Source organism: Salvelinus fontinalis, chromosome 28 (genome assembly GCF_029448725.1).
Source record: "Salvelinus fontinalis isolate EN_2023a chromosome 28, ASM2944872v1, whole genome shotgun sequence".
Taxonomy (NCBI): domain Eukaryota; kingdom Metazoa; phylum Chordata; class Actinopteri; order Salmoniformes; family Salmonidae; genus Salvelinus; species Salvelinus fontinalis.
The window spans coordinates 6,171,578-6,199,498 of record NC_074692.1 but is presented as its reverse complement, the minus strand read 5'-3'; the positions used below and the strand labels follow the sequence as shown (position 1 = coordinate 6,199,498).

At 43.2% G+C, this 27,921-nt stretch overlaps 1 protein-coding gene across 2 annotated transcripts; it reads left to right on the top strand.

Moving 5' to 3' along the window:
* Window positions 1-27,618, top strand: LOC129825994 (snRNA-activating protein complex subunit 4-like). Of its 2 annotated transcripts, XM_055886223.1 has the most exons (25): window positions 1-180; window positions 524-658; window positions 4,432-4,472; window positions 4,554-4,659; window positions 4,778-4,809; window positions 4,941-5,081; window positions 5,185-5,310; window positions 8,378-8,456; window positions 8,578-8,659; window positions 10,393-10,494; window positions 10,715-10,787; window positions 10,879-11,043; window positions 11,340-11,490; window positions 11,784-11,890; window positions 14,075-14,169; window positions 14,324-14,415; window positions 14,522-14,607; window positions 14,697-15,158; window positions 18,173-18,262; window positions 18,647-18,827; window positions 18,969-19,039; window positions 23,479-23,535; window positions 23,685-23,724; window positions 24,209-25,821; window positions 25,917-27,618. In XM_055886223.1, the coding sequence occupies exons 2-25, from the start codon at window positions 538-540 to the stop codon at window positions 26,016-26,018; spliced, it is 4,215 nt and encodes a 1,404-aa protein (XP_055742198.1). In that variant the 5' UTR covers window positions 1-180; window positions 524-537; the 3' UTR covers window positions 26,019-27,618. The 2 variants fall into 2 exon arrangements, with proteins under 2 accessions (XP_055742198.1, XP_055742199.1); XM_055886224.1 differs by lacking the exons at window positions 1-180; window positions 524-658; window positions 4,432-4,472; ... (2 more) ...; window positions 4,941-5,081; window positions 5,185-5,310 and adding an exon at window positions 7,940-8,092.
* The last annotated feature ends 303 nt before the right edge of the window (window positions 27,619-27,921 follow it).

Here is a 27,921-nt window from a genome sequence, read left to right as displayed (position 1 = left end):
TTGCATTCTGGGAAATATGTTAATATTCCAGCAGTGTCGTTTGTAGCACGTAGAGATCTTAAGTGAAATTGAATGTCAGACAATTTCATTGGGACTTAGCTAGTTAAATATATTTGTTTCTACGTAATATTTTATGTATAACATAAGAAGACACATCTGTTAACTTGGATGACAGTCTTGGTAAGAAGCGTTTAGCAAGCTTTCAGATGCTCCTGGTCAAGACTGCATGGCTGGCTAGCTAGCTAAATTAGAACACTTTTGACATGCTGAAGTTGAGGGATGTTGCTTTTTTTTTGCACGTTGGGTTTAGTTCAGGTGTTGTTTGCTAGTTACTAAGTTACGTTAGCTACCTGCAAATGTTGTGTTGCTGCTCGCGAATGGGTTTGGATTCCAGCACGCTCCCCCTGCTTCCTTTCAATGTCAGCTAGCTACTGTAACGTCCTGTATTTTCAATCCATATTGTCCTATAATAAATTGATCCCTGGTTTTGTTATCATTCATTTTACATTGTTTTTTTTTTAAGGTGTCTCATCCATTATGTCCTCGGATGACCTTCTTGCACAGAGGGAGAACGTTGAACGCCAGATTTTGGTGCTCGAGCGCAGCCTTGGTCCCGAAAGCAACTCCATTGAACTATCTTCAGACAGTTGTTCATCTGGTGGGTATCTGAAGTATATTAAATCAGTAAGTTAAGGGTGCGTGGGTAAAATGATTAGGGAAGCCATATTACAACCCATGTGTTGTGATAATTGCGTTGTTTGCTCTATAACCCTGTTAATTCATATCCTTGCGACCATGATATATATATATATATACCAATGTAATGAAACAAGCAGGGAGCAGGTCTCGAACCCTCGACCTTCTAGCACGAAGTCCAGTGCGGATATCGACTGCCGCTCGAGCATGCTTTTGTGGCACAGTCGATAGCTTGCTGGACTTCGGGCTAGAAGGTTGAGGGTTGGAGACCTGCTCCCTGCCTGTTTCAGTATATTGGTGTCAGAAGTGATCGGACCTTGCATCCACGACAGTGCTTGTGCTTGCAGTGAGCGCGTTCCTGTAAGACTTAGAGTCGCCAGCTAGCGTGAGGACGCACTCTTTGAAAGGAGGGAGTAGTGTAACGACCCTGGGTTTATAAGCTCAGATATCGACTCTGCCGCTTGAGCATGCATTTGCAGCACAGCCGATAGGGCACTGGACTTCGGGCTAGAAGGTCGAGGGTTAGAGACCTGCTCCCTGCTGTTTCATTACAATATCTAGTAATGAAACAGGTAGGGAGCAGGTCTTGAACCCTCAACCTTCTAGCCCGAAGTCCAGCGCGCTATCGACTGTGCCCCAAAATAATTCTCAAGCGGCGGAGTCGATATCCACGCTTATAAACCCAGGGTCGTTACTATATATGTATATATATATACACTGCTCAAAAAAATAAAGGGAACACTTAAACAACACAATGTAACTCCAAGTCAATCACACTTCTGTGAAATCAAACTGTCCACTTAGGAAGCAACACTGATTGACAATAAATTTCACATGCTGTTGTGCAAATGGAATAGACAAAAGGTGGAAATTATAGGCAATTAGCAAGACACCCCCCAAAACAGGAGTGATTCTGCAGGTGGTGACCACAGACCACTTCTCAGTTCCTATGCTTCCTGGCTGATGTTTTGGTCACTTTTGAATGCTGGCGGTGCTCTCACTCTAGTGGTAGCATGAGACGGAGTCTACAACCCACACAAGTGGCTCAGGTAGTGCAGTTCATCCAGGATGGCACATCAATGCGAACTGTGGCAAAAAGGTTTGCTGTGTCTGTCAGCGTAGTGTCCAGAGCATGCAGGCGCTACCAGGAGACAGGCCAGTACATCAGGAGACGTGGAGGAGGCCGTAGGAGGGCAACAACCCAGCAGCAGGACCGGTACCTCCGCCTTTGTGCAAGGAGGTGCACTGCCAGAGCCCTGCAAAATGACCTCCAGCAGGCCACAAATGTGCATGTGTCTGCTCAAACGGTCAGAAACAGACTCCATGAGGGTGGTATGAGGGCCCGACGTCCACAGGTGGGAGTTGTGCTTACAGCCCAACACCGTGCAGGACGTTTGGCATTTGCCAGAGAACACCAAGATTGGCAAATTTGCCACTGGCGCCCTGTGCTCTTCACAGATGAAAGCAGGTTCACACTGAGCACATGTGACAGACGTGACAGAGTCTGGAGACGCCGTGGAGAACGTTCTGCTGCCTGCAACATCCTCCAGCATGACCGGTTTGGCGATGGGTCAGTCATGGTGTGGGGTGGCATTTCTTTGTGGGGCCGCACAGCCCTCCATGTGCTCGCCAGAGGTAGCCTGACTGCCATTAGGTACCGAGATGAGATCCTCAGACCCCTTGTGAGACCATATGCTGACACATGCACATTTGTGGCCTGCTGGAGGTCATTTTGCAGGGCTCTGGCAGTGCACCTCCTTGCACTACGGCGGAGGTACCGGTCCTGCTGCTGGGTTGTTGCCCTCCTACGGCCTCCTCCACGTCTCCTGATGTACTGGCCTGTCTCCTGGTAGCGCCTGCATGCTCTGGACACTACGCTGACAGACACAGCAAACCTTTTTGCCACAGTTCGCATTGATGTGCCATCCTGGATGAATTGCACTACTTGAGCCACTTGTGTGGGTTGTAGACTCCGTCTCATGCTACCACTAGAGTGAGAGCACCGCCAGCATTCAAAAGTGACCAAAACATTAGCCAGGAAGCATAGGAACTGAGAAGTGGTCTGTGGTCACCACCTGCAGAATCACTCCTGTTTTGGGGGGTGTCTTGCTAATTGCCTATAATTTCCACCTTTTGTCTAATCCATTTGCACAACAGCATGTGAAATTTATTGTCAATCAGTGTTGCTTCCTAAGTGGACAGTTTGATTTAACAGAAGTGTGATTGACTTGGAGTTACATTGTGTTGTTTAAGTGTTCCCTTTATTTTTTTGAGCAGTGTATAAGGCCGGGCGAGACTAAGAAGACAGTTGCAGAATAAATTCAACCACATATTGGTTTATTACAAAACCGGTAGCAACCTCTGTCCTGTGAAGTCCACACAGCATATTGACAGTTACATGACCTAGCAAGTTAATTTTAACAATCTTCGGACCACTAAACAACTATTGATTTAGAACCACCGAGTTACCGCAAGTCGCAAATTTCAACATCATAAAATCTCCTCTGCTTAGTCTAATACAGTGACTATTTAGTCCAATTAATGTCAGCTAAATATGATGTGGCTGTCCATGGTTCTGATTTCTGTGCGTTTGTGCAAGTCGAAAAACATGGCTCACCCTACTTGTAGAGAAATGCCAATGACCTTTTTTTCATGTTGACGAAATGGTCTATCACTCTGTCATACAGTACATGCTTATGTTTTTTTGTTGTCCTAGGCTACCTGGCTAAAATGCTTGCTCACTAGCCTAACTTCTATTCATGGGCAACGTTAGCTAGTTAACATTAGCCTTCTACAGATTGAACTTCCATCCTCTAAGGCCAGGGCACCAACAATGTATGAATTAATGGTTGGATCAGAATCGCCATTATAATCATTGGCCAGTACGGCGAATAAAGTAAAACCACAAGTCCAAATCCCTATCTCCATGGCTAATTTAGGAATGGGTCAATTCTATCTAGCTAGGCACCGGAGCACAACACCACAATGATGCAACTATTCATGGTTTTCTGTCAATGAGGTATGCGCTCAATGGGATTTGATAGGAGTGATGCCAAATCCAAGCTGGCTTCCCTTGACACTTTTTTGGTGCGCCAGGACCATTCACTGTTGAGCTCGCTCAGTTTAGCTCAACGCTGATTGGCACATTTTGTAATTCGTTTTTGGTCAAGGGAGGCCAGATGCTCGCTGGCTTCCCATGCCTTCAATGTTAAGGGCGACAACAATGCCATACTCGTTTGGACCAGACCGCATCAGATAGATGGCTTCCATGTAGAGAGACAGAGGGGCGCTGTTTCGCTCGCTTGGATGCTTTCTCTTGTGAAGTACATTCAGCCTCTTGCAAATTGAAGGAAAATTATGAAACACAGAAAATGATTATGTTTATTCATTCTTTTTTTGGGAAGGGGGCGGGGGGTTGATTCTGAATTATTGTTGCAGTGAGCTTGCAGAGAGAGACCCTGACCCCCAGTTTTTCAGAAGTTATCGATCTAGGTTTCGCCTATGGATAATATTAAATGTATAGCAATTACAAATCATTGACTTGAATGGGTACTTCCATTCTATTAATTATATTTCTATGCTTTTAATCCTATCGATGCCTTGAAAAACTGGACCCTAGTCTAATCATAGAATGCAATTTAGTCTCCACAACTCCTTGGCTGTGTTTGCTTGGCTAAGGGCTTCCTAAATGTACTTTAACTTTTAATATATATATTTTTTTTTTGCTGTTGTCAGATGATGGATCAGACGATAATGCATCTCAACCAGAAGATTTGGTAAGACTCATTGACATCACCAATAGTACTGTGTGATTTATCTCAGATGAATTGAGAAATAATGTTAACCTGCTCTTCTAGGGTCCTCCGGGGAACCTGGAGGCAGAGAGGGAGCAAATACAGAGAGAGATTGAAGAGTTGGAGTGCACTCTTGGCCCAAATGCATCTAATGCTGAGATTCTGTCAGGTAGCCATTGCCCTTGCCGTGTGTTCTTTAAACAGGTTATGCATTGTTTCATGAATACGTTTTCCTGCTAATATGCATTTCTACCACGTGTGACTTCTTTTATAATGTGTTGAAACAGATGAGGAGGTCCAAGGAAGTGAAACAGAATCGGTTCGTTTTGATTATCATTTTCACTATTCTACCACTCCAGTTTTCAGTTTATCACATGATGTAAATAATACAGTATGTAAAGTAAGGTGTCTGTAAAATGCCTGCCCTCTCCTTTCTCCCACGTCTGGTAGAGCAAAGAGGACAGTGCTGAGGAGCTGGATCTACCCCAGAACACAGATACATGTCTGCAAATGAACCTTGTTTACCAGGAAGTGTTGAAAGAGAAATTAGAGGAGCTGGAGCGACTGTTATCAGACAATCAACACCAACAAGTAAGAGGCCAACAACTAAAAGCATACAGCTTTTCTTAAAGGTGCCGTATGGAATCTGTTAAATGAAGCTGTGCGATGTAATAATGTCCGTCTTTCCCAACAGAAAGAGATTATGACTCAGCTATCTGGCACAGGAACTCCCCAGGCTACCACATCTGGACAACCCACACTGAAGCTTTTCTTGGGGAGCTTTCTGAAGCCCTATTTCAAAGATAAAGTCACATTTCTGGTAGGTATCAGACAGCAGATTTAGTACAATATGAACAGGGTCAGGCGACTATAGCTTTGGTCAAAGGTACAGTACCAGTCAAAAGTTTGGACACACCTACTCATTGAAGGGTTTTTCTTTATTTGACTATTTTCTACATTGTAGAATAATAGTGAAGACATAAAAACGATTAAATAACACATATAGAATCATGTTGTAAACCAAAAAAGTGTTAAACAAATCAAAATATATTTTATATTTGAGATTCTTCAAAGTAGCCACCCTTTTCCTTGATGACAGCTTTGCACCCTCTTGGCATTCTCTCAACCAGCTTCACCTGGAATGCTTTTCCAACAGTCTTGAAGGAGTTCCCACATATGCTGAGCACTTGTTTGATGCTTTTCCTTCACTCTGTGGTCAAACTCATCCCAAACCATCTCAATTGGGTTGCGGTCGGTTGATTGTGGAGGGCAGGTCATCTGATGCAGCACTCATCACTCTCCTTCTTGGTCAAATGGCACTTACACAGCCTGGAGGTGTGTTAGGTCATTGTCCTGTTGAAAATCAAATGATAGTCCCACTAAGCCCAAACCAGATGGAAAGAGTTATCGCAGCAGAATGCTGTGATAGCCATGCTGGTTAAGTGTGCCTTAAATTCTAAATAAACCACTGACAGTGTCACCAGCAAAGCACCCCCATAACATCACACCTCCTCCATGCTACATGGTGGGAGCCACACATGCGGCGAACATCCGTTCACCTACTCTGCATCTCACAAAGACACGGCTGTTGGAACCAAAAATCTCTGATTTGGACTCATCAGACCATAGGACAGATTTCCACCGGTCTGATGTCCATTGCTCGTGTTTCTTGGCCCAAGCAAGTCTCTTCTTATTATTGGTGTCCTTTAGTAGTGGTTTATTTGCAGCAATTCTATCATGAAGGCTTAATACACGCAGTCTCCTCTGAACAGTTGATGTTGAGATGTGTCTGTTACTTGAACTCTGAAGCATTTATTTTGGCTGCAATTTCTGAGGCTGGTAACTCCAATGAACTTATCCTCTTCAGCAGAGGTAACTGGGTCTTCCTTTCCTGTGGCGGTCATGAGAGCCAGTTTTTGTGACTGCACTTGAAGAAACTTTCAAAGTTCTTGAAATTTCCCGAATTGACTGACCTTCATGTCTTAAAGTAATGATGGACTGTCGTTTGTCTTAGCTTATTTGAGCTGTTCTTGCCATAATATGGACTTGGTATTTTACCAAATAGGGCTATCTTCTGTATACCACCCCTACCGTCACAACACAACTGATTGGCTCAAACGCTTTAAAAAGGAAAGAAATTCCACAAATTTACTTTTAGTAAGGCTGTTAATTAACTACCTCATGAAGCTGGTTAAGAGAATACCAGGAGTGTGCAAAGCTGTCAACAAGGCAAAGGGTGGCTACTTTGAAGAATCTCAAATATAAAATATATTTTGCTTTTAAACACTTTTTTGGTTACTACAGTACCAGTAAAACAGTTTGGACACACCTATTCATTCAAGGTTTTATCTTTATTTTTACTGTTTTCTACATTGAAGAATAATAGTGAAGACATAAAAACGATTAAATAACACATATAGAATCATGTTGTAAACAAAAAAAGTGTTAAACAAATCAAAATACATTTGAGATTCTTCAAAGTAGCCACCCTTTGCCTTGACAGCTTTGCACAGTCTTGTCATTCTCTCAACCAGCTTCATGAGGTAGTCACCTGGAATGCATTTTAATTAACAGGTGTTCCTTGTTAATTTGTAAAATTTCTTTCCTTAATGTGTTTGAGCCAGTCAGTTGTGACAAGATAGGAGTGGTATACAGAAGATAGTCCTAATTTGTAAAAGACCACATCCATATTATGGCAAGCACAACTCAAATAAGCAAAGAGAAACGACAGTCAACCATTATTGAAAGGCATGAAGGTCAGTCAATCCGGAAAATTTCAGGAACTTTGAAAGTTTCTTCAAGTGCAGTCGCAAAAACCATCAAGCGCTATGATGAAACTGGCTCTCATGACGACCGCCACAGGAAAGGATGACCCAGAGTTACGTCTGCTGCAGAGGATAAGTTCATTGGAGTTACCAGCCTCAGAAATTCCAGCCAAAATAAATGCTTCACAGAGTTCAAGTAACAGACACATCTCAACATCAACTGTTCAGTGGGGACTGCGTGAAATAAGCCTTCATGATCGAATTGCTACAAATAAACCACTACTAAAGGACACCAATAATAAGAAGAGACTTGCTTGGGCCTAGAAACACGAGCAATGGACATCAGACCGGTGGAAATCTATCCTTAGGTCTGATGAGTCCAAATCAGAGATTTTTGGTTCCAACAGCCGTGTGTTTGTGAGATGCAGAGTAGGTGAACGAATGTTCGCCGCATGTGTGTTTCCCACCATGTAGCATGGATGCTTTGCTGGTGACACTGTCAGTGATTTATTTAGAATTCAAGGCACACTTAACCAGCATGGCTGCCACAGCATTGTGCAGCGGTACGCCATCCCATCTGGTGTGCGCTTAGTCCCACTATCATTTGTTTTTCAACAGGAGAATGACCCAACACACCTCCAGGCTGTGTAATGGACATTTGATCAAGAAGGAGAGTGATGGAGTGCTACATCAGATGACCTGGCCTTCACAATCACCGGACTGCATGCCCAATTGAAATGGTTTGGGATGAGTTGGTCCACAGAGTGAAGGAAAAGCATCCAGCAAGTGCTCAGCATATGTGGGAACTCCTTCAAGACTGTTGGAAAAGCATTCCAGGTGAAGCTGGCTGAGAGAATGCAAAGAGTGTGCAAAGCTGTCATTAAGGCAAAGGGTGGCTACTTTGAAGAATCTCAAATATAAACTGTATTTTGATTCGTTTAACACTTTCTTTGTTTACATGATTCCATATGTATTATTTCATAGTTTTTATGTCTTCACTATTATTCTACAATGTAGAAAATAGTAAAAATAAAGAAAATCCAAGAATGAGTAGGTGTGTCCAAACTTTTGACTGGTACTGTATATCTCCATGTTTTAACATTACCTCTCCGACTCCCACAGGGCCCACCTGCTAATCCAGAAGCCAAAGAGAAGATGAGTAAAAGGATCGGACCCACTGACGACGTCAAGATGAAAAGATGTGAGTACAAAAATAATAATTGTTAGACCTTAGTGGTGATGTCACATAACAAGGACGCAAGAAGCACTATCAGAATGTGGCGTCTTGATTACTTTTTAAATTGCCGATTTTGTATTTTCAGGGGAAGGGTGGCAGAAGACTCTGCTGATAAATGCTGTCATGAAAGACAGCATGAAACGCATGATACAGCCCAAGCTGTCCAAGTAAGTAAGGAGTAAAGTGTTGTTTTCCCCTGAAGAGTATTTTATATATTTTTTGATTCATAATGTACAGTGCCGATAAAGTCTACACCCACTTGAGCCTATGGAAGAATCGATAACACAAATTTCAACTGCAACGTTTGAAATTTTCACGTTTTGTTGCGTTTTAAAGTGGGATTGAAATAGCTATTTTTTTGGGGTCGTTGATCTACATAAAACACACCGTAGTGTCAAAGCGAAAAGAAAATGCATATTTAAAAAAAATTAAATACTAAAGTATAGTTTTTGTATAAGTATCACCCACTTTGTTTAGGCAAGACTAAATTAGTTCAAAAGTCAAATTTGGCTTAAATCACGGAAGTGATATGGATTCTGTGTGAAATAATAGGGGTTGACATAATTTTTGAATGACTACCTCTGTCCTCCATAAATACAACATCTGTAAGGTCCCAGTCAAGTATTGAATTTCAAGCACAGATTCAACTACAAAGACCAGGGAGATTTTCGAAAGCCTTGTAAAGAACGGCAGTGATTGGTAGATGGGTAACAATAACAAATCAAACATTTTAATATATGTCAAGTTAATAATGATGTTGTGGATGATATATTAAACCACCCAGACACATACAAGATTCAGTTGTCCTTCTGAACTGAGCTTCAGGACAGGAAGTACACTTCTTAGGGATGTCACCCATGAGGCAATAGGTGATTTTTAAAAGGCTGCAGAGTGTGGCTGTGATTTGAGGATGGATCAACAACATTGTAGTGACTCAAAAATAATGACCTAAAGGACAAGAAGAAAAATATGCAGAATAAAAAAAAAATCAAAACCATGAATGTGTATACAAGGCACAAAAGTAATACTGGCCTAAATGCAAAGCCTTATGTTTAGGGCAATGTGGTGGCTGTATCATGGTGTGGGTATGCTTGACATCAACAAAGACTGGGGAGTTTTTCGGGATGGAACTAAGCAAAGGCAAAATCCTAAAGGAAAACCTGCTTCAGTCTGCTTTACCCCAGACACTAGGAGAGGAATTCACATTTCAGTGAATGTTCCTGAGTGGCCAAATTATAGTTTTGACTTAAATCTGCTTGAAAATCTATAGCAAGACTGGAAAATGTACATCTAGTCATGATCCCCAACATCTTGAAGAATTTAGAAAATAATAATCGGCAAATATTGCACAATACAGGTGTGCATGAGCTTTGCACACTTGCTGAAGGTGTTTCTAACGTGTATTGACTCTGAATACTTCACGCTATATTAGTGTTTTAAGTTTTTATTCATCTTTTAAAAAATATTATAATTTTTCTTCCACTGACAGAGTATTTTATGTAGATCATTGACAAAATTACAATTAAATTCATTTCAATCTTACTTTGTAAAGCAACAAAATGTGAAAAAAGTATAGATGGATTTTGAAATGGTAATGTGTTATTCGCTCCTGTGCTTATCAAAATGTAGCAAATCTTCTGATGTTTACACAGGGTGTATGAAATGTAGGTTAACACTTATTGAGGATTGGTGTCGGCCCATCAGGAGGCTTTAACAACTGAAAACGTTCTACTCTGGCTGAAAATAGTAGTGCAGACCTATCATTTTATTCCTCTTTGTTTAGTGTTTTCAAGCACTTTGAGATTATTTCTGTAAAGAAAAGCGCTATAGAAGTTGAATAGATTATGATTATTAACCCAATGGCCTTCATGAATGACATAAAGTTTATTTTGTCTCATAGGGTGGAATACCTTACACAGAAAATGGTCAACGCTGAAAATGTGGAAAAGCAAATCCTGCGGAAACAAATCACTGAAATTGAAAAGGACATTCAGGCCATCAGGTGATTCCCGTCATAACTCTTTAATGGGAAATAATGATCTAGCCTGTTAATTCCAAGATGCGTCAGGTTATCTTGTCAGACAGGTCTGTTTTGAGTTTGTTCTCACTGTACACTACGCGGTTAAATGGATTTGAATTGTTTAATCAATATGTATTGTAATGTTCATTCCTGAGTCTAACCATTGCTGTATAACTGTTTCCGGATCTGCTTTACCTTGCAGTGCACTGAAGGAGGATGACCTGATGGGTGGCCGCTATGATGAGCATGATTGGCAAAAGATTTCCAATATTGATGTGGGTTGAGTAACTTCTGTCATCTCCCCCGTTAGTTTTCCTGTTGTTAAAACGGCTTAAGTGTTGACTCTGAAATCGTATTCCTATCCAGTTTGAAGGCATCCGTGAAGCTGAACACATAAAAAGCTTTTGGCAGAACTACCTGCATCCCTCCATTAACAAAGCCAGTTGGAAGGAAAACGAAATTGAGATGCTCAAGAAAGTCGCTGTAAAACATGGGCACCACAACTGGGATCAGATTGCTGATAAACTTGGGGTAAGAGCAGACGTATAGTATGGGCCAATCATGACTCATGGTCATTACCCCTTCCTATCAGTGGGATCCAGAGGCGCTATTTCCAGTCCTGATTTGCACAGTTTGATTGATTGGGCTTTGCTTAGAGATAAGTGCCTGACTGAACTGTTAAAGTTTCTCTGTAGTAGGTAGATCAAGTGTAAATCCCTGAACGTCTTAACACAAACCATTTCTTTGAATGTGTAAATGATTCAGCGTTATACATTCTGAACTCATGTCCCCCCCCGTCCCCCCCCCCCCCCGTCTGTCACACACAGACCAACAGGACAGCCTTCATGTGTCTCCAGACGTACCAGCGCTACATCTGCACCGACTTCAGGAGGAGGGGGTGGGGCAGCGTGGAGGACGAGATCCTTCGAGAGCTGGTGGAGAAGATGCGTATCGGGAACTACATCCCGTACACCCAGAGTAAGTCCCCGCCACCCAGTGTACACCCTGGGGTTTTACGCAAGAACATTTTTTTATTGTTTGCGCACATCGATGACGGTTGTTGTTATTGATGTCCCCTTCACTGTTATGCCCCAGTGGGGCGAAAAAGCTCTCGGGATACTACTTACTGTCCACTGCTCTTGTCTACCAACTAGTTTCTCTAGTCAAAGTGCTTGTTCAATACAAGATACTGTAGCTTGTCGTTGTAGTGCATCGTGTGTTGGGTTCTGGAAATTTCACTTGCTTTCTCCGTGATTTCTGTTTTACTCCAGTCTCCTATTTCATGGAGGGCCGGGGTTCATGCCAGCTGATGTATCGGTGGACTCAGGTTCTAGACCCCACCCTCAAAAAAGGCTATTGGTCTAAAGAAGAAGATGAGGTATGGTCAGGAGGGTTTGGGGATTTTTTTGTTGGGAAATTGATGTGATTCATTGAATCTGTTACAAGGACATTTTGAGATATGTACACTACCGTTCAAAAGTTTGGGGTCACTTAGAAATGTCCTTGTTCTCCATGAAAACATACATGAAATGAGTTGCAAAATGAATAGGAAATATAGTCAAGACGTTGACGAGGTTATAAATGTTTTTTTTTTAAATTGAAATAATAACTTTGCTTTCGTCAAAGAATCCTCCATTTGCAGCAATTAAAGCCTTGCCGACCTTTTGGCATTCTAGTTGTCAATTTGTTGAGGTAATCTGAAGAGATTTCACCCAATGCTTCCTGAAGCACCTCCCACTAGTTTGATTGGCTTGATAGGCACTTCTTACGTACCATACGGTCAAGCTGCTCCACCAACAGCTCAATAGGGTTGAGATCCGGTGACTGTGCTGGCCACTCCATTATAGACAGAATACCAGCTGACTGCTAATTCCGACTGCTAAGTCGTTCTTGCATAGTTTGGAGCTATGCTTTGGGTCATTGTCCTGTTGTAGGAGGAAATTGGCTCCAATTTAAGTGCCGTCCACAGGGTATGGCATGGCGTTGCAAAATGGAGTGATAGCCTTCCTTCTTCAAGATCCTTTTTACCCTGTACAAATCTCCCACTTTACCACCACTAAAGCACCCTCAGACCATCACATTGCCTCCACCATGCTTGACAGATGGCGTCAAGCACTCCTCCAGCATCTTTTGTTTTTCTGCGTCTCACGAATGTTCTTCTTTGTGATCCGAACACCTCAAACTTAGATTTGTCTGTCCATAACACTTTTTTCCAATCTTCGTGTGTCTGTGTTCTTTTGCCCATCTTAATCTTTTATTTTTATTGGCCAGTCTGAGATGGCTTTTTCTAGAAGGCCAGGATCCCGGCGTTGCCTCTTCACTGTTGACGTTGAGACTGGTGTTTTGCGGGTACTATTTAATGAAGCTGCCTGTTGAGGACTTGTGAGGCATCTGTTTCTCAAACTAGACACTAATGTACTTGTCCTCTTGCTCAGTTGTGCACCGGGGCCTCCCACTCCTCTTTCTATTCTGTTTAGAGCCAGTTTGCACTATTCTGTGAAGGGAGTAGTACACGGTGTTGTACGAGATCTTCAGTTTCTTGGCAATTTCTCAAATGGAATTGCCTTAATTTCTCCGAACAAGAACAGACTGACGGGCCTCCCGGGTGGCGCAGTGGTCTAGGGCAGTGCTAACTGCGCCACCAGAGTCTCTGGGTTCGCGCCCAGGCTCTGTCGCAGCCGGCCGCGACCGGGAGGTCCGTGGGGCGACGCACAATTGGCATAGCGTCGTCCGGGGTAGGAAGGGTTTGGCCGGTAGGGATATCCTTGTCTCATCGTGCTCCAGCGACTCCTGTGGCGGGCCGGGCGCAGTGCGCGCCAACCAAGGGGGCCAGGTACACGGTGTTTCCTCCGACACATTGGTGCGGCTGGCTTCCGGGTTGGAGGCGCGCTGTGTTAAGAAGCAGTACGGCTGGTGGGGTTGTGCTTCGGAGGACGCATGGCTTTCGACCTTCGTCTCTCCCGTGCCCGTACGGGAGTTGTAGCGATGAGACAAGGTAGTAATTACTAGTGATTGGATACCACGAAAATTGGGGAGAAAATGGGATAAAAAAAAATAAAAAAAAAACAGACTGACAAGTTTCAGAGGAAAGTTGTGTTTCTGGCCATTTTGAGCCTGTAATCGAACTCACAAATGCTGATGCTCCAGATACTCAACTAGTCTAAAGAAGGCCAGTTTTATTGCTTCTTTAATCAGGACAACAGTTCTCAGCTTTGCTAACATAATTGCAAAAGGGTCTTCTAATGATCAATTAGCCTTTTTAAAATGATAAACTTGGATTAACTAACACAACGTGCCAATGGAACACAAGAGTGATGGTTGCTGATAATGGGCCCCTGTACGCCTATGTAGATATTCCATAAAAAATCTGCCGTTTCCAGCTACAATAGTCATTTACAAGATTAACAATGTCTACACTGTATTTCTGATCAATTTGATGTTATTTGAATGTTCTTTTTCTTTCAAAAACAAAGACATTTCTAAGTGACCCCAAACTTTTGAACGGTAGTGTATAGTTATTTGATAATGTAAGTTGTGCTCCGATTTTTGGTTGTTGTTGCAGATGCTACTGAGAGCAGTGGCTAAACACGGGGTGGGGAACTGGTGGAAAATCCGTCAGGATGTGCCTGGCAGAAATGATGGCCAGTGTAGGGACAGGTGAGGACTAATATGGACTGATCGATGGCCAATGTATTAGCTCTAAGCTTTCACAACATTCCCTGACCATTTCCCTGATGGCCAACCCATTTTAGGTCACTCAAAAAGTGTTAGAACATACGGTCTCTGACACAAATTTGGTTTCATTCTGTAGGTACGTGGACGTCCTGGTTGGGAACGTGAAGAAGGGGCCCTTTGACGAGAAGGAAAAGGCACAGCTCAGACTATTGGTGGAGAAATATGGACGTAGGAATTGTTATAGAAAGCTGACTCGCACAGAAACTATATCAAAATAATCCATCGTCTTTCTTGATAATAATCATCTAACAGTTCATTTTGTCCTTTTTTATAGGTAAATGGTCTAAGATAGCTGCCGAGATTCCCAACAGAATTGACAGCCAGGTCCTTCACCAGTGGAGGAAAATGACCGGGTACAAGGTCAGTGTTGACTATGTAGCGTTCATGTCCCTCTTAACTCAATCTGTGACACTGGACACAGTTAATTCTTCTCTTGTTTTTGTAAACAGCCCAGACAGAGGGACAGAAGGAAAAGATCATTGCAGCGAACGAGAAAGGTCGCGGCTGTGAGGAGCATCAAGAGTAAGTTGATGAGGCTAGACGATGATGTGCACTCAAGCTCCGACGAGGAGGAGAACGTCGAGTTTGAGTTTATGGACAGTGACGACGAGAAGAAACAGAAGTTCATTGAACCGCACTGGTCTGATCAGGAAAGTGACATTATCAAAGACTACACCCAACCAGACATGGAGCAATGGATCCCCGTGCTAGAGAAGGAGTTTGAAGGGCTGGGGAAGGTGAGGAGCATGATGGTTGAACGGCCCAGCAAGAACACAGCGCAAGAGCAGGCAACGACGGCCAGCCAGGATGCAGCAGGCAAGGTCGTAGTGGTACGTTCCACCATCCTGGACCGCTTTGATAAGCCTGCTGCCACTGTCATCGGGCAAAACCCCCCAATACTAGCAAAGAAGGTACCGGCATTTATTTATTTCTAAACAGTCATGTGGTGTGTTGCACCATTATGTGTTTAACTTATGCACATTTTCAACACCTGTCCCTATTGTCATTTTGTTCCTAAATAGCACTCATCATAAAGCACACTGTGGATCTGCATTGGTAACCATAAATATTTACTTAATCAGAGTGTATCACTAAACAGGATCATTAAGCTAGGCAGTTAACTTCTTATGGCTGGGATCCCGTTAACGGGATCGATATGACAATAGCCAGTGAAAGTGCAGGACACCAAATTCAAAACAACATATCTCATAATTAAAATTCTTTAAACATATAAGTATTTTACACCATTTTAAAGATAAACGTGTTGTTAATCCCACCACAGTGTCCAATTTCAAAAAGGTTTTATTACGAAAGTACGTTAGGTGCTGACCTAACAATCGTTTAGTCACAGAAAAACACAGCCATTTTTCCAGCCAAAGAGAGGAGTCACAAAAAGCAGAAATAGAGATAAAATTAATCACTAACCTTTGATGATCCTCATCAGATGACACTCATAGGACTTCATGTTACACAATACATGTATGTTTTGTTCAATAAAGTTCATAAACAAAAATCTGAGTTTACATTGGCGCGTTACTACGTTCAGTAGTTCCAAAACATCCGGTGAATTTGCAGAGGGCAACATCAATTTACAGAAATACTCAAAATAAACATTGTTAAAAGATACAACTATTATGCATGGAATTATAGATACACTTCTTAATGCAACCGCTGTGTCAGATTTCAAAAAAGCTTTACCGAAAAAGCACACCATGCAATAATCTGAGTACAGCGCACAGACAACAATCAAGCCATACAGATATCCGCCATGTTGTGGAGTCAACAAAGTCAGAAATAGTATTATAAATATTCACTTACCTTTGATCTTCATCAGAATGCACTCCCAGGAATCCCAGTTCCACACTAAATGCTTAATTTGTTCGATAAAGTCCATAATTTATGTCCAAATACCTCCTTTTTGTTCGCGCATTTAGCTCAGTAATCCAAATTCATGACGCGCGAGCAGACAAAGTCAAAAAGTTCCGTTACAGTCCGTAGAAACATGTCAAACGATGTATAGAATCAATCTTTAGGATGTTTTTATCATAAATCTTCAATAATTTTCCAACCGGAGAATTCCTTTGTCTTCAGAAATGCAATGGAACGCAAGCTAACTCTCACTTGAACGCGCATGGTCAGCTCATGGCACTCTGCCAGGCCCCTGACTCAAAGAGCCCTCATTCCCCCCTCCTTCACAGTAGAAGCATCAAACAAGGTTCTAAAGACTGTTGACATCTAGTGGAAGCTGTAGGAAGTGCAATATGACCAATATCCCACTGTATATTCGATAGGTGACGAGTTGAAAAACTACAAACCTCAGATTTCCAACTTTCTGGTTGGATTTTTTCACAGGTTTTTGCCTGCCATATGAGTTCTGTTATTTACATTTACATTTAAGTCATTTAGCAGACGCTCTTATCCAGAGCGACTTACAAATTGGTGCATTCACCTTATGACATCCAGTGGAACAGCCACTTTACAATAGGGCATCTAGATCTTTTAAGGGGGGGGGGGGGGGGGGGCAGAAGGATTGCTTTATCCTAGGTATTCCTTGAAGAGGTGGGGTTTCAGGTGTCTCCGGAAGGTGGTGATTGACTCCGCTGTCCTGGCGTCGTGAGGGAGTTTGTTCCACCATTGGGGTGCCAGAGCAGCGAACAGTTTTGACTGGGCTGAGCGGGAACTGTACTTCCTCAGTGGTAGGGAGGCGAGCAGGCCAGAGGTGGATGAACGCAGTGCCCTTGTTTGGGTGTAGGGCCTGATCAGAGCCTGAAGGTACTGAGGTGCCGTTCCCCTCACAGCTCCGTAGGCAAGCACCATGGTCTTGTAGCGGATGCGAGCTTCAACTGGAAGCCAGTGGAGAGAGCGGAGGAGCGGGGTGACGTGAGAGAACTTGGGAAGGTTGAACACCAGACGGGCTGCGGCGTTCTGGATGAGTTGTAGGGGTTTAATGGCACAGGCAGGGAGCCCAGCCAACAGCGAGTTGCAGTAATCCAGACGGGAGATGACAAGTGCCTGGATTAGGACCTGCGCCGCTTCCTGTGTGAGGCAGGGTCGTACTCTGCGGATGTTGTAGAGCATGAACCTACAGGAACGGGCCACCGCCTTGATGTTGGTGGAGAACGACAGGGTGTTGTCCAGGATCACGCCAAGGTTCTTAGCGCTCTGGGAGGAGGACACAATGGAGTTGTCAACCGTGATGGCGAGATCATGGAACGGACAGTCCTTCCCCGGGAGGAAGAGCAGCTCCGTCTTGCCGAGGTTCAGCTTGAGGTGGTGATCCGTCATCCACACTGATATGTCTGCCAGACATGCAGAGATGCGATTCGCCACCTGGTCATCAGAAGGGGGAAAGGAGAAGATTAATTGTGTGTCGTCTGCATAGCAATGATAGGAGAGACCATGTGAGGTTATGACAGAGCCAAGTGACTTGGTGTATAGCGAGAATAGGAGAGGGCCTAGAACAGAGCCCTGGGGGACACCAGTGGTGAGAGCGCGTGGTGAGGAGACAGATTCTCGCCACGCCACCTGGTAGGAGCGACCTGTCAGGTAGGACGCAATCCATTGTTATACTCACAGACATCATTCAAACAGTTTTAGAAACTTCAGAGTGTTTTATATCCAAATATACTAATAATATGCCAATCATAGCTTCTGGGACTGAGTAGCAGGCAGTTTACTCTGGGCATTTTATTCATCCAAGCTACTCAATACTGCCCCCAGCCTTAAGAAGTTTTAACATTAATCAGCGGTTTGGCATGTGGCGTCAATTACACCATGCTCATTTTAAAGTGAGTGTCACTGTTTATGACCTCTGAAATATGATTATTATTTTAGAATATGTTGGAAAGTTAGCAAGCTAACCCATTGTTCCGGCTTTGTGACATAAAGTAGCATGTGACATTCTCTGTACGTGTTCCTTCTAAAGGATTACAACAGTGACCTGGCCATGCTGAAGGTGTGCTACGGAGAGGTGAGAAACCTGATCGCTTGGAAGAAAACCAATGCCAGAAAACACGTAAGTCGCCAGGTGACACTCTTTGTGGTGAAACAGGTGTTTCAATTGCTTTAAAAAAAAAATCCCAAACAAAGTTGTTTCCAGTGGGTACATTTTTATTAATTTGTCTGTATACATTTTAATAAAAATATGTTGCTTATTATTATTACAAACCATCAATGCATCTGACCATTTCATACAAATACGTAGATTATAAACTGTTGAATCAAGGTTAGAGGGGAGTGAACAAAATATGTTGTCTTAGTTGTGTGCTCGACGCGTTAGTTGCATGGCCCATCCAGCTCAATCTGACACAGATTTAGCTTTGTTAGTACAGAGGTCTTCTCCTTGTGAAGCCTGTGATACAGGTCTTCTGTTTTCTATCCCATGCATTTGTCTCTGCAGAAAAACAGTGGGTCTATGAGCGGTGAACAGGGGACAGCCAACAAGTCCTCAAGACAAAAGGAGTCCTCTGCCAACAGTGAAACCTGCATCACTCTCAACTATTCCCTTCAGTTGGCAGTCACTCCCTGGGTGGGCAATGTGCTTATGCCCCCACCACCCTCTTCAAACAAGCGCCGTGAAGGTACTTTACGAAGTGTCAAGGCAATAAGTCACAACTACTCTCTCACTTGTAGAAAAGGACAATTTGCATTTTGGTGGCTTCATAATGGTTGTTTCAGGACTGAACCGATGACTTGATCCTACGATCTCTTGTTTTTTTTAGCGGACATGGTGCGAGAGAGAGCAGAGAGCATTGGACTCACCAATAGCCCAGTGTTCGTGTTCTTTCTGCAGGTAGGGAATGAACCCACAAAATATAACATTTTCTATGAATGAGCACAATTATGTAATTTCATATTATGCCAGTCAGGTTTTACTTAAGGATTCAAGCTCCTAGGCCAGCGTTTCCCAAACTAGGGGTCGAGATCGCCTGATTTGAAAATAGGGTCGTGAGAGAAACTCTGAAGTGAAATAAATGATATTGTGCTTGGTTAATAGAACCGGGGTTACGTCACAGTGGTTGTGGTTGTAATAAACGGTGGGGGGGGTAATGTTTTCTTCCTACAAATGTGCCTCTATCTTTTGAACCATTTAAACTACAAAATATCACTGAACGACTTTCAGGAACACATTCACTGAATGTACAAAACATTAAGGACAGCTGCTCTATCCATGATATACACCTGCCAGGTGGAAACGATGATCCCTTATTGATGTCACTTGTTAAATCCACTTCAATCAGTGTAGATGAAGGAGAGAAGACGGGTTAAAGAAGGATGTTTAATCCTTGAGACAATTGAGACATGGATTGTGTATGTGTGCCATTCAGAGGGTGAATGGGCAAGATAAAATAGTTAAGTGCCTTTGAACGGGGATATGGTAGTAGATGCCAAGTGCACCGGTTTGTGTCAAGAACTGCAACGCTGGTGTTTTTTAACCTTCAACAGTTTCCTGTGTGCATCAAGAATGGTCCACCACCCAAAGGACATCCAGCCAACTTGACACAACTGTGGGAAGCATTGTAGTAAACATGGGCCAGCATCCCTGTGGAATGCTTTCGACACATTGTAGAGTCCATGCCCCGACAAATTGAGGCTGTTCTGAGGGCAAAAAAGGGGGGAGTGCAAATCAAATATTAGGAAGGTGTCCTTAGTGTTTTTTGTACACTCGGTGTATATTTACCCACAAGCCGAGCAGGACTCATTAGGACAGAGTGAACAGACCAGGCACTAACTCAGACTGGAGGGAAAAAATAACATCAATGATGTTCTTTTCTACACAAAATATCATTCAAAATTCTTGCCTGATTGTCTGTACTTGCCAATACCTTTCTGATGCATTTCAGTCATTCACCATACTACCTTCGTATTGAAATACGGTACTGTCAAAAGTAGTGTCAGACTGATTTGTAATAGACTGAATAGAATTAAAAAGTAAACATTGCCTGATTTACATTCACTTTTTTATATTCAAATGGGGTCATGGGCCAAAAAGGTTTGCGAACCCCTGATGTAGGCCTATGCAGATATTCTGGCCAGTATAGTAACATACACTACCGTTCAAAAGTTTGGGGTCACTTAGAAATGTCCTTGTTTTTGAAAAAGACACCTCACAAGTCCTCAACTGGCAGCTTCATTAAATAGTTCCCGCAAAACACCAGTCTCAACTTCAACAGTGAAGAGGCGACTCCGGGATGCTGGCCTTCTAGGCAGAGTTGCAAAGAAAAAGCCATATCTCAGACTGGCCAATAAAAAATGTAACAATTAAGATGGGCAAAAGAACACAGACACTGGACAGAGGAACTCTGCCTAGAAGGCCAGCATCACGGAGTTGCCTCTTCACTGTTGATGTTGAGATTGGTGTTTTGCGGGTACTATTTAATGAAGCTTCCAGTTGAGGACTTGTGAAGCGTCTGTTTCTCAAACTAGACACTCATGTACTTGTCCTCTTGCTCAGTTGTGCATTAGGGCCTCCCTCTCCTCTTTCTATTCTGGTTAGAGCCAGTTTGCGCTGTTCTGTGAAGGGAGTAGTACACAGCGTTGTACGAGATCTTCAGTTGCTTGGCAATTTCTCGCATGGAAAAGCCTTCATTTCTCAGAAAAAGAATAGACTGACGAGTTTCAGAAGAAAGGTCTTTGTTTCTGTCCATTTTGAGCCTGTTATTGAACCCACAATGCTGATGCTACAGATACTCAACTAGTCTAAGGCCAGTTGTATTGCTTTTTAAAATCAGAACAACAATTTTCAGCTGTGCTAACATAATTGCAAAAGGGTTTTCTAATGATCAATTAGCCATTTTAAAATGATAAACTTGGATTAGCTAACACAATGTGCCATTGGAACACAGGAGTGATGGTTGCTGATAATAGGCCTCTTTACGCCTATTCCATAAAAAATCTGCCGTTTCCAGCTACAATAGTCATTTACAACATTAACAATGTCTACAGTCAAGGCCAAAAGTTGAGAATGACACAAATATAAATTTTCACAAAGTCTGCTGCCTCAGTTTATATGATGGCAATTTGCATATACTCCAGAATGTTATGAAGAGTGATCAGATGAATTGCAATTAATTTCAAAGTCCCCCTTTGCCATGCAAATGAACTGAATCCCCCAAAAAACAATTCCATTGCATTTTAGCCCTGCCACAAAAGGACCAGCTGACATCATGTCACTCTGTCATGCTGATTGAGTTCAAATAACAGACTGGGGGCCTCCCGGGTGGCGCAGTGGTCTAGGGCACTGCATCGCAGTGCTAACTGCGCCACCAGAGTCTCTGGGTTCGCGCCCAGGCTCTGTCGCAGCCGGCCGCGACCGGGAGGTCCGTGGGGCGACGCACAATTGGGCTAGCGTCGTCCGGGTTAGGGTGGGTTTGGCCGGTAGGGATATCCTTGTCTCATCGCGCTCCAGCGACTCCTGTGGCGGGCCGGGCGCAGTGAGCGCTAACCAAGGGGGACAGGTACACGGTGTTTCCTCCGACACATTGGTGCGGCTGGCTTCCGGGTTGGAGGCGCGTTGTGTTAAAGAAGCAGTGCGGCTAGGTTGGGTTGTGCTTCGGAGGACGCATGGCTTTCGACCTTCGTCTCTCCCGAGCCCGTACGGGAGTTGTAGCGATGAGACAAGATAGTAATTCCTAGCGATTGGATACCACGAAAATTGGGGAGAAAAGGGGTATAAAAAAAAAAAAAAAAAAAAAAATAACAGACTGGAAGCTTCAAAAGGAGGGTGGTGCTTGGAATCATTGTTCTTCCTCTGTCAACCGTGGTTATCTGCAAGGAAACACGTGCCGTCATCATTGCTTTGCACAAAAAGGGCTTCACAGGCAAGGATATTGCTGCCAGTAAGATTGCACCTAAATCAACCATTTTATCAGATCATCAAGAACTTCAAGGAGAGCGGTTCAATTGTTGTGAAGAAGGCTTCAGGGCGCCCAAGAAAGTTCAGCAAGCGCCAGGACCGTCTCCTAAAGTTGATTCAGCTGCGGGACCGGGGCACCACCAGTACAGAGCTTGCTCAGGAATGGCAGCATGCAGGTGTGAGTGCATCTGCACTCACAGTGACGCGAAGACTTTTGGAGGATGGCCTGGTGTCAAGAAGGGCAGCAAAGAAGCCACTTCTCTCCGGGAAAAACATCAGGGACAGACTTATATTCTGCAAAAGGTACAGGGGTTGGACTGCTGAGGACTGAGGTAAAGTCATTTTCAAAAAGCTTGTCTGGAGAAGACAAGGTGAGCGCTATCATCAGTCCTGTGTCATGCCAACAGTAAAGCGTCCTGAGACCATTCATGTGTGGGGTTGCTTCTCAGCCAAGGGAGTGGGCTCACTCACAATTTTGTCTAAGAACACAGCCATGAATAATGAATGGTACCAACACATCCTCCGAGAGCAACTTCTCCCAACCATCCAGGAACAGTTTGGTGACGAGCAATGCCTTTTCCAGCATGATGGAGCACCTTGCCATACGGCAAAAGTGATAACTAAGTGGCTCGGGGGAACAAAACATCGATATTTTGGGTCCATGACCAGGAAACTCCCCAGACCTTAATCCCATTGAGAACTTGTGGTCAATGCTTAAAAGGCAGGTGATCAAACAAACCCACAAATTCTGACAAACTCCAAGCATTGATTATGCAAGAATGGGCTGCCATCAGTCAGGATGTGGCCCAGAAGTTAATTGACAGCATGCCAGGGCAGATTGCAGGTGTCTTGAAAAAGAAGGGTCAACACTGCAAATATTGACTCTTTGCATCAACTTCATGTAATTGTCAATAAAAGCCTTTGACACTTATGAAATGCTTGTAATTATACTTCAGTATTCCATCGTGACATCTAAAAAAATATCTGAAGCAGCAAACTTTAAAAATTAATATTTGTCATTCTCAAAACTTTTGGCCACGACTGTACACTGTATTTCTAATAAATTTGATGTTATTTTAATGGACAAAAAATTATCTTTTCTCTCAAAAACAAGGACATTTCTAAGTGACCTCAAACTCTTGAAAGGTAGTGTACAGGAAAGATTGAACACGTTTTACAAATGTTCTTTATTGGCATATCAAGAGCACATGACTAGTTATTATGGTACACAATTAATGCATCATAACATCAGCCCACAATATCTGAAAAGAGTTAACTGATTATAATACCATATTTTGAAGCCGTTGTCAGCGATCCTGATAGTATGACCAATATATTATGTATGGCTCATTTTCTAATGTTGTGATCTGAAACAGGTCCTCCGTTTAGATGCAGAAGGCTGTAAGCAGATCATTAAAATGCGTAACAACCAAGTGAGTATAATTTACTACACTATAAACAAAAAGTTCTCATACTTTACAACCTTCATACGGTTTTACATTTTTGCGTCTAAAGTCATTTCTACTTATAATCAATTTGAACAGGGCTTATTGTAACAATTGTGTCAATTTATCTGTTTCAGGTGGTACTCATGGGAAACAAATCTTGGGAAGTGAAACCGGGTAAAATCATATTTGTATATGGCCTTGAATATGTCATACCCTGTGAAAGTTATGGCCACTTCCGCATCATTTACCATTCTGTTTTTCAATTGACTTTGTGATTGTGTCATGAAATTCATGTTAACAGGGTAACGTGTCAGTTAAGATATAAAATGATGTGTGTTTTGTAGAGGAATTTTCTTCTACCAGATGCCTTTTATGAAGTTCTGCGCTTAAAGACCAGTGCGCTATGTCTTTGGGCATTGAAGACCATTAAAAAAAAAACTACCATCATTTAAAAACTACAAGGCTGAGGGGCAGTCACTTCCTGGTTACTTTCAGTGTATTTTTTACAACCCAAAATCACTTATACATTAGCTAAGAGACTCAGTACTCAGATCAGTGATGGTCAACTGCACAGTATTTTTATTTTTTTTAATACATCTTTTCATCGATATTACATTTATATGTGAGTTTAATGTAAATACCCCCTGTTTTTATTTAGTTTTTCTAGCTTCATTGAAAAACCCAAAGCAACGCCATGGTCCCAGAACAGTGGCCAGTATGCTAAACCAGAAGGGAAACGAGCAGCAGAACAGTAAGCAACAGAACAGTCAACTTGTGATGATCCCTCAGACCTTTGTCATTGCACCGCCTGTAGTCCAGTCCATCCCACATCCTGCGGTCCCCTCCACTCCAACTTCCAGACAACAACTCATGCCTTCCGCACTTACCCAACTCAGACCCTCTACCCCCAGTCGACCTATACCCTCCACACCTGGTCAACCTGTACTCTCTACCCCCAGCCTACCCATACCCTCGACCACCAACCAACCTATACTCCCTGCTCCCCTCTCCCTTTCCAACCAATCCTCAACTACAATAGACCGGGTGAATGAGGAGGCTAATGAGAATCATTCAGGAAAAAAACGCAATCGTAAACCTACTGAGAAAGCACAGGCCCTCAAGGATGCTGCGATTGCCAAAAAGTCTGTGGAAGAGTCGCCCAAACGCAAGAAAGCCCGTACCAAAGAGAGCCTAGTTGTCCAGTCTAACGTGGTTATGCCCCCTCCACAAACTGCCTGGGCCATGATGCCCATTGTACTTGTGCCAATCAGTGGCATTGGCATCCAGATGACACCTCAGAATCTACCACGAAATGCTCTTGCACCTGCTTGTCCATCTCCTATTATTATCAACCAGCAAGTCCCTCTAACACGAAATGCTGCTGCAACACAGGCCTCTCCCAATATGACCTATGTCTGCCCATCTCCCTCTACACCTAAAGACCCATCTGCCCTCATGGTATCTCCTGCCTCATCCATAGCACAGGGGACTGCCTCCCCATCTGTTTTAACCTCCCTCTCCACCTCCATTACCATCACAAGCAACACTGGTCTAAGAATGACCAACCCAGGGAAACGCATGAGAATAACCAACCCAGTCATGCAGACTGTGGCAACCACTTGTCCTCAGCTCAATGCAGTTTCACCTGTTCCCATGAACATGGTCATCTCGGCTCCCATCAGACCACAGACTGGCCATCCACAGGCTTTAGTCCTCAACGTCCCTCCAGGCTCCCTTCCAGCCTCATTCCCACAGGGGGGAGGCCTCCGAATCGTGCAGCTTAACCAGCCTAAAAGTGTCCCTCCACCCCGCAATCCGGAGCTAATGCAGTTTGATCCCAACCTGATGTTCACGGAGGACCCGGCACAAGTGAGAGAGTGGTTGAGCGGCAAGCAAGGAGTTGCGCTTCCGGATTTGGACGTCACTCTGCCCTACCTACCCCCCTTTGTCAGCAGTCTTAATACCCTATCGGGTCTCCTGAAATGTAAAAAGACGTTGGCAGTTCGTGCAATGCAGCTCCTGCCCCCAGAGGAGAAAGAGAGCCAGGAAGAGCAGCAGCAGGTAGCTGCAGTGCGGAGCTTTGTGGCAGAGCGCTTTAGCCATAACCCAGGCTACCTGCTCCTGAAGGCTCGCTTCTTGTCCTGTTTCACCATGCCTGCTCTTTTGGCTACTATCAATCCAGTGAAACTCTCCAAGTCCCCCACCTCGGACCACAGTGATGTGGAGGAGGAACCTTTCAGGAACCGTCCAGTGGAGCAGACAACACTCCAGGTGAGTTCAGTCTCAAACCATGTGTTCGTAAACACTGCCATGCTGTCCTCCTCCTTTCACTGAACCACTGAGCTTGTGTTATGATCTTTTCTCAGGCTCCTCTGCTAAGCACTGACGGAAAAGGACCTCCTGCCACCTCCTTCTCTGGAATCACCACAAGAAATAAAAGTCGCAACCTCAACACGAACACAGAGTAAATGGAATCGTTTTGGAATGATGTGTGGTCTTACGGGTTAACCAGGTTTTGTGTTTGAAAGTTCTTGACAATTTTGTTGTGATGTCACTGTCATAGAAAGCAATGTTACTGGAATTGATAGAAGATAGCAGTGGATAGCTGTATTCTATGTCACTCAATACAGAATAGTTCAGACAAATTTTAAGCTGTCGATTTGCACTAAACCAGTGGACACCAACCTGTTCTGAGTCAAGATCACTTTGAGTCAAAATCCATGTCGATCTACTGCTATTTATATTATATATAAAATATATTTATATATTTTAAATAAACATGACTTAAAAAATGTAAGCCTACGCAACATTAACCAGTTAAAAACAGTTATGTAGCCATGAAGTTAGTGCAGTAGGCTATAGGCCCCAATACATTATCACTGCATATTCGTTCTGCTTGAATTACCCTGGCAATGTTCTTCTCAGACCATTTTGAAAATAAATTTATCTATCACACACAACATTTGGTATATAATCACACTGGTAATAGATCATTTGTTTTATTACTTGTGAGGCACAGCTGAGTGAGCATAATTTGCTCAAATTTTATACTGGACTGATGGCCTGCATCTGATGGTCAATCTGAGGAGAAGGAGCAGCTCTGAGGCTTCCTCACCTGACTCGCCATCCCTCCGCTCTCCCGCCCTCTGCTGAGAAAAGGGGACACAGTCTTCCAGCTGATGGGAAAAGTCAAGTTGCACTGCATTATTTCTGCCTCGTGCACAAATGAATGTTGTCTCTCCTATGACCAGAGAAAGTGAAATATTCCTCAAGATTAAAGACAAGCAGCCAATAATAACAAGCTTATCGGGATGCTTTTCTGTACTCATTCATTGCAGCTGCAGTGCTGATTGTAGCGTGATTGGAAGTAGGGGGAACGTGCATTCTATGATGGCCTATAAAAGTGTTGACAGGGCTGAATAATTTAAAGTTCTAAACATGAACTTATAAAAACAGCAGCTCTTTGCTGTATTCGTATTCGTCTCTCTAGTCATGGTTTTTAAATCTGACAGTATCGACTTTGCTGTGAGTTCAAGGCTTCTGTTTACAGTCTAAGGCACAAGGACACTGCAGACATGGTGATCTGAGATATCTGGTTGGTCAGTGGCAGGCCTATAGGTTCACTTGATTTGCTCTACCTTCAGACACATGAAAATGTTAAAAATGGGAACACAGTCCTTCCTGTGCTAGGGCTGCTGAATCAAGTGCACCTACTGTCAACAGTGCGAGAGAAATAAAAAATGGTTGGTGATCGACTAGGAATGCCTTGGAGATAACAATCGACCGGTTGGTGACCACTGCACTAAACTAATGGTTCATATTTGTACTTGTTTTTGTTCATAATTGAATTTTTCTTATACATATTGTGAAAAGAGAAAGTTATGTTGACCTGTACATATTTTGTAATAAATCATTCTACTTGTTTAAAAAATAAATGTCTGGATGGATCTTCAGAGCACTTGGCTCAGGTTGACCCTCAACAATTTATTTGCAGATCAGCCCATATAACCATTTTCATGGTCCATAATATACTGAACAAAAATAAACGCAACATGCAAAAATGTCAAAGATTTACTGAGTTACAGTTCATATAAGGAAATGGGGTAAATTTACATTGATTAGGCCCTAATCTATGTATTTCACAGATACCTTTCAAAGAAAGTAGGGGCGTGGATCAGAAAACCAGTCAGTATCTGGTGTGACCACCATTTGCCTCATGCAGCGTGACACATCTCCTTTGCATAGAGTTGATAAGGCTGTTGATTGTGGAATGTTGTTTTTCTTCAATTGCTATGCCAAGTTGCTGGATATTGGCGGGAACTGAAACACGCCGTCGTATACGTCGATCAAGCATCTCAAACATTCGCAATG